Source organism: Pleurodeles waltl, chromosome 10 (genome assembly GCF_031143425.1).
Source record: "Pleurodeles waltl isolate 20211129_DDA chromosome 10, aPleWal1.hap1.20221129, whole genome shotgun sequence".
In the NCBI taxonomy this organism is placed as follows: Eukaryota; Metazoa; Chordata; class Amphibia; order Caudata; family Salamandridae; genus Pleurodeles; species Pleurodeles waltl.
The window spans coordinates 1,064,350,678-1,064,358,219 of record NC_090449.1 but is presented as its reverse complement, the minus strand read 5'-3'; the positions used below and the strand labels follow the sequence as shown (position 1 = coordinate 1,064,358,219).

Here is a 7,542-nt window from a genome sequence, read left to right as displayed (position 1 = left end):
TGCTTTGCTTCAATACCCTGCTAACACTGATGAGTTATAAAAGTCATTATCATTCATTACAGGGTGCCACTGAACCCAGTGGACCCTTTCGTTCTGTGGGTCCACTGGGATAAGGGACTGCACATCATCCCAAGTCAGATCTCAGACGTTGACGTCACCCTTTGCAAACGTAGTAAAATGGTCTTAGTGTCATGAGAGCTGTGATTGCAGCTTTCAGTTCTCAGTGTGAAAACTGAGAGCCTTACGTGCGGTTCAGGCATTGCAACAGGCAGGTGCTTCACACAGGCTTCTGTGCTGGGAAATGTCAAAGCTGCAATGAGAGATGAGAGGTGGAGAGAGAGAGAAAGAGAGAGACTTTGGTTCAAAGGAGGACAAGTAATGAAAGTAGATGTGTAATGTTATTTATTGCGCATTGCAACACTCCAAAGACTAGATCTATCAGATCTGTCCTTTACAAATCTCGACACATCACACTGAGGTTTATTAGCAGCAGTAGAAGCGCACATCATTGATGGATGTGTCGTCGACGAAGGCCCCACCATAAGGCTCCATCTTGGTTTCCATGCCACAGATTCCACCAATTGCACAGTTGCTGCTCCAGCCACCATACTGGCCAAAGTCTCCACCCGGCCCCTCAATAATGGCGCCCGAGGTACAACGGAACTTGATGTTGTTGGCGGCGGTATCGTCCAGGGCGCCCTGGTCCTCCTCCACCTTTAACTGGAAGGATTTCAAGTTTCCAGCTGGACACCAAGTCACCCGCGACCAGTCGCCAAACCTGGAGAGGAGCAGAAGAGAAGATTTCATGGGAGGTCTTCATGTGGGGTTCAGAACAGTATTCCAAGGATCACAAGCATAGAGCATCTGGATCAGAGCAGAGCACATCTGGACTTATGAAACAAAGAACATTTTAAAATACATGATGCACAAGGAAGTTTAAGCCTTGACTTTTACTAATAGTATTCTCTATCTCCTGCTGCTACTTCAACATTTATTAATCTACATACCTTACATTTTCAATTAAATTTAATGTTTTTTGTGTTATCTGCTCATTCTTAACAATAGGTAGAATATAGCATGTGTTTTATAGCCAATATATACCTCATGCCCTTTTTCCTGTACCCTTTTGTGTATTTTCTATAAAATATTAAATTGCTATTAACACTACTTGTCACCGTGAATAAATGGTAGTTAGTATATATATACTCGCTGAAAGAACTCAAGATTACGGGGACGTTATATTTAGAAAATAGAATTTAAAAAACCTTAGAAATTCACTGAAAAAAACAAAAGTTACAGGGACATTAAATTATAGCCAGGTTCTTGATTTACTCGCACAAAACCCTAGAAATGCAGCTGGTAAAATAGGAGTTCTTTCACTCATGCCCTAAGATAACTATAACTCCTGCCCTCGCCATGCACTGCTACTTACCCCACATATGGCATGAGTAATGACATATTCTATGACATGATTCATATTATAACTGCAACATTTCCAATGAAATGAGTGCTGACAAAATTGTGGAATTTGTTCATAAAGTACCTTTAGAAGGGGGAGTTTACTAGAAGGAACAAAAGGCTTTGTACTGAAACAACTATCTTCCGCAAAGGTGACTTACGTTCGACTGAAGAGTCTTCGAGGAACTGATCTACTTCAACAGAGATGACTTCATCTGAAGGAACTTGCATCAAATGAAACAATTTACTTCTTCCACAAGCTATTCTACTGAAACAGCTAACTTCAACCATCCTGATGTTAGTCAAACCGAGGAGACTTATTTAACTGAAAAGACTTACTTTAACAAAGGCAACCTATTGAAGACTCAGCTCAACTTATTTACATGAATATCTGATAATTACAACAGCTGAGGTTGTGTACTTCAATCAAGATTACTTCCACTAAAGAAACAGACTTAAGAAGAGGTGACTTACGTCAACAGAGCAGTTGGCAGTCGAAGGCACTTACATCAACCTAAAAGTCCTTAGCTGAAGGTTCTTACTACTTACAAAAGGACTCAACTTGGTAGAGGAGACCTCAGCTTACTTAACCTGCGTGGCTTACTTAATTCGTGGGTATGTATTTCATCCTAGTAGAGTTCCTTCAACCATAGAGCTTTATTCCATCCTTGCAGACCTACTTTGAGGTATGAGAAGAGACTTACTCTCCAACAGAAGACTCAATGGTGTAGGCCACACCATTCTGACTTGTGCAGAAGAGTCGGATCCCATTAAGGCTGGTGTCGTCACTGGCGCCGACGTGCTTCTCCACCTGAAATAAAGGAACACAAGTACACCATCACTGTTCGTGTTACATTGCACAGAGCAGGGCACACCAAGGAGTGCACACAGGGTGACTGCTGGCTGCCCTGGAAACAAGAATGGAAAGCATGGAGCCCATGCAGGGGAACAGTGCACAACTCAGCAGGAGGGATGTTGTGCCTTTACTGGGGCTGCACTGCTGCCAGTGGCGGGCGGCAATTTTAGGTGGGAGGGGGGTGGGCGGGAAGCACACTCACACTCATTCATTCACACATGCATGCACATCCATTCACAACACTTATAAACATTCAAACATACATGCATGCACCAAACATTCATTTAAAAATAACACACACACTTACCTTTAGCTCTGATGTCCCAGCAGGGTTGGGACTGCTGCCTTCTCTTGCTGGCTGACCTTAGGTCAGCCAATGAGGGAAGGCAGCAGTCCCAACTTCGTCACAGAGTGGGATGGGGTCAGTGAGACTGCTGACCCCACCCCACTCTGTGACGAGGTGTCACTGATTGACACTCGTCCTGGGCACTTCAGGGCTTAAACCTGGAGCGCCCAGGTTGGAGTCAATGGGTGGCGCTTCCCTCGTCATCGAGGGGGGAGGGCCTCGAGGCACCTTTGCTGAGCCAAGGAGGTCACGCCCATAGGAGCTGTGACCTCTTCAGCCCAGCAAAGTATAGCTCAGGCAGCCAGGAGTCTGTGAAACTTGCGCATGTCTCACTCCTGGCTGCCTGAGCTGAACATGAGGAATGTCTGTCAGGCTGACCTTTGTCCAGCCTAACAGACACTCTTCATGAGGGGCAAAAGGTTGGGGGGAGTGGCCCCTCCGTCCTAAAGGAAAGGCCACGCCTGAATGCCGAGGTACCTCTTATGGGGCTGCAACTGACTGCCCGAGCAGGGCTGATGTACCTCTGGTGGAGCTGTACCTCACTCCTAGCAGTACCTCTTGTGGGGCTGCAACTGACCTCCCGAGCAGGGCTGTTGTACCTCTCATGGGACTGTACCTAACTCCTGAGCAGGACTTCTGTACCTCTATTGGACCTGTACTTTCTCCTGATCAATACTGCTGTACCTCTCATGGGGTTATACCTCCCTCCTGAGCAGGGCTGCTGTACCTCTAATGGACTTATACCTCACTCCTGAGCAGGGCTGCTGTACCTCTAATGAGCCTGTACTTCCCTCCTGAGCAGGGCTGCTATACCTGTAAGGAGGTGGGACCTCACTCCTGGGCAGAGCTGCTGTACCTCTAATGGGGATGTACCTCCCTTCTGTTCAGGGCTGCTGTATCTCCTATGAGGCTGTACCTCTCGTCTCAACAGGGCTGCTGTGCCTCTAATGGAGCTTTACTGCCTCCTGAGCAGTACTGTTCTACAAGTCATGGGGCTGTACCTCGCTCCTATGCGGGGCTGCTATACCTCTCATGGGGCTGTACCTCCCTCCTAAGCAGAGCTGCTATATCTCTGGTGGAGCTGCACCTCAATCCTGAGCAGTACTGTTGTACCTCTTACGAGGCTGTACCGCCCTTCTCAGCAGGGCTGCTATACCACTAATGGAGCTTACCTCACTCCTGAGCAGAGTTCCTGTACCTCTAAGGCGGCTGTACCTCACTCCTGAGCAGGGCTGCTGTACCTTTAATGGAGCTTACCTCTCTACTGAGCAGGGCTACTGTAGCTCTAATGGAGCAGTACTCCCCTCTGAGCAGGCCTGCTGTACCTCCATAATGAGACAGCATTTTCTCCATTTCTTGATGCACAGTACTGCAGTATAGTACTGGTGATATAGAACAGGCCCTGCATATGTAACCACAGTCAGGCTGGTGTACAGTACTGAAACAAGTCTGAGTGCTGCACTTCCTCCACTTCTGGATGTACAGTACTGCAGTATAGTACTAGTGAGACAGAACAGGCCCTGCATATGTAAGCACACTCAGGCTGGTGTACAGTACTGTAAACAAGTCTGAGTGCAGCACGTCTTCCTTTCCTGCATGTACAGTACTGCAGTACAGTACTGGTGAGACAGAACACGACCTGCACATGTAAGCACAGTCATGCTGGTGTACAGTACTGTAAACAAGTCTGAGTGCAGCACGTCTTCCTTTCCTGCATGTACAGTACTGCAGTATAGTACTGGTGAGACAGAACAAGCCCTGCATATGTAAGCACAGCCAGGCTGGTGCACAGTACTGTAAACAAGTCTGAGTGTGCGCACTTTATCCGTTCCTGTATGTACAGTACTGCAGTACAGTACTGGTGAGACAGAACAGCCCCTGCATATGTAAGCACACTCAGGCTGGTGTACAGTACTGTAAACAAGTCTGAGTGCAGCACGTTTTCCTTTCCTGCATGCACAGTACTGCAGTATAGTACTGGTGAGACAGAACAGGCCCTGCATACGTAAGCACAGTCAGGCTGGTGTATAGTACTGTAAACAAGTCGGAGTGTGCGCACTTTATCCGTTCCTGCATGCACAGTACTGCAGTATAGTACTGGCGAGACAGAACAGGACCTGCATATGTAAGCACAGCCAGGCTGGTGTACAGTACTGTAAACAAGTCTGAGTGCAGCACGTCTTCCTTTCCTGCATGTACAGTACTGCAGTACAGTACTGGTGAGACAGAACAGGACCTGCACATGTAAGCACAGTCATGCTGGTGTACAGTACTGTAAACAAGTCTGAGTGCAGCACATCTTCCTTTCCTGCATGCACAGTACTGCAGTATAGTACTGGTGAGACAGAACAGGCCCTGCATACGTAAGCATAGTCAGGCTGGTGTACAGTACTGTAAACAAGTCGGAGTGTGCGCACTTTATCCGTTTCTGCATGCACAGTACTGCAGTATAGTACTGGTGAGACAGAACAGGACCTGCATATGTAAGCACAGCCAGGCTGGTGTACAGTACTGTAAACAAGTCTGAGTGCAGCACGTCTTCCTTTCCTGCATGCACAGTACTGCAGTATAGTACTGGTGAGACAGAACAGGTCCTGCATATGTAAGCACAGTCAGGCTGGTGTACAGTACTGTAAACAAGTCTGAGAGCAGCATGTCTTCCTTTCCTGCATGTACAGTACTGCAGTATAGTACTGGTGAGACGGAGCAGAGCCTGCATATGTAAGCAGGAAGGAGGCACAGTCCAGCTGGTGTACAGTACTGAAACAAGTCTGAGTGCTGCACTTCCTCCACTTCTGCATGCACAGTACTGCAGTATAGTACTGGTGAGACAGAACAGGACCTGCATATGTAAGCACAGTCAGGCTGGTGTACAGTACTGTAAACAAGTCTGAGTGCAGCACGTCTTCCTTTCCTGCACGCACAGTACTGCAGTATAGTACTGGTGATATAGAACAGGACCTGCATATGTAAGCACAGTCATGCTGGTGTACAGTACTGTAAACAAGTCTGAGAGCAGCACGTCTTCCTTTCCTGCATGTACAGTACTGCAGTACAGTACTGGTGAGACAGAACAGGACCTGCATATGTAAGCACAGTCAGGCTGGTGTACAGTACTGTAAACAAGTCTGAGTGTGCGCACTTTATCCGTTCCTGTATGTACAGTACTGCAGTACAGTACTGGTGAGACAGAACAGGCCCTGCATATGTAAGCACACTCAGGCTGGTGTACAGTACTGTAAACAAGTCTGAGTGCAGCACGTCTTCCTTTCCTGCATGCACAGTACTGCAGTATAGTACTGGTGAGACAGAACAGGCCCTGCATACGTAAGCACAGTCAGGCTGGTGTATAGTACTGTAAACAAGTCGGCGTGTGCGCACTTTATCCGTTCCTGCATGCACAGTACTGCAGTATAGTACTGGTGAGACAGAACAGGACCTGTATATGTAAGCACAGCCAGGCTGGTGTACGGTACTGTAAACAAGTCTGAGTGCAGCACGTCTTCCTTTCCTGCATGCACAGTACTGCAGTATAGTACTGGCGATATAGAACAGGACCTGCATATGTAAGCACAGTCAGGCTGGTGTACAGTACTGTAAACAAGTCTGAGTGCAGCACGTCTTCCTTTCCTGCATGCACAGTACTGCAGTATAGTACTGGTGAGACAGAACAGGCCCGGCATACGTAAGCACAGTCAGGCTGGTGTACAGTACTGTAAACAAGTCTGAGTGCAGCACGTCTTCCTTTCCTGTACCCACAGTGCTCCACCCAGTGTTTAATTTGTAAATAAAAAGGTGCCGGTGCTCAAAGCCCTCCTCTTAAATACGCGGCTGCTGCAATTAAATGTACAAAAACTGAATAGTAAGGCAGCGTAATCCTGAAGCCATCTCGGGCCTCTTCAATCCATTTACAGCCACTCCCTGCCCCTTCCGCTCACTCTTGCAGCTTTCTGCTCTCTCCATTTGTGACGCTTTTCGTTTTTCTATTCTCCCTCTTTCCCAAATGTGTCTTTTGCTCGCAATAAAGGCCTGAGGGAGTAAATTAAGGGCCGGCCCTCAAAAATAAGTGCCGGTGCTCCGTACCGTAAACAACAAGCACAAATTAAGCACTATCTCAGAAGTGACAGAGGGCCCCCGGGACATTAGACCGTACCTTTGCACTGTATCCCGTGGCATAGGACCCCTCCGGGCACATGTCTATCCAGGTCCAGGACCCCCAGGGGCCGCCGTTGGTCACACCGATGGTGCTGTTGTACTGTCTGCCCGAGAAGGTGCCATTGGCCCTGATTTCGGTGCCATGGGCAGACTGGAGGCAGAAGGCCACGGCGCACAGGAGGCCCAGGAGCCAGACCATGTTCCAAGGGGCAGAGGAGGCCAGAATTTTCCCTCCCTGGGAATCAAGGCCTTTTATACACCTGCCCCGGCCCACCTTCCTTGTGCACACAGTGTGGGAGGTGCAGGGCCCGCTGGCATCTGTGGAGGAGGGTTCAGACACCAGCCGGCCACTAAGGGGCAGTGGGGCTGCAGGGTTTTATTTTCATGCGGGAGATTATTCTTGTATCCTGCGGACTGTGGAATGAGTCGCTTCTCTGTGGCTGTGTGAGTGCAGGCTGTGGGGGTGGGTTTATAAGGGGGCATGATTGAATAGCTCTGATTATTTACAGTTCTGATGTTTTACAGATCTGATGACTGGAAGCTCTGGTAATTGAAAGCTCTGATGATTGACAGCTCTGATGATTGAAGACTGATGGTTGAAAGCTCTGATGGTTCACAGCTCTGATGACTGAAAGCTCTCTAATGGTTGAAAGCTCTGATGGTTGAAAGCTCTGATGATTGACAGCTGTGGAGCAGAGGCCAAGCAAGTGCAATTTTCTCAGATAAA

General features: G+C 48.1%; 1 protein-coding gene across 1 annotated transcript; it reads right to left on the bottom strand.

Moving 5' to 3' along the window:
• Positions 1-385: 385 nt before the first annotated feature.
• Positions 386-7,025, bottom strand: LOC138262231 (vitelline membrane outer layer protein 1-like). The gene is made up of 3 exons (XM_069212090.1): positions 6,814-7,025; positions 2,163-2,269; positions 386-778 (listed from the first exon to the last, which is right to left on the bottom strand). Exons 1-3 carry the CDS (start codon positions 7,012-7,014, stop codon positions 484-486), a joined length of 603 nt encoding a protein of 200 aa, XP_069068191.1. The 5' UTR covers positions 7,015-7,025; the 3' UTR covers positions 386-483.
• Between the last annotated feature and the right edge of the window lie 517 nt (positions 7,026-7,542).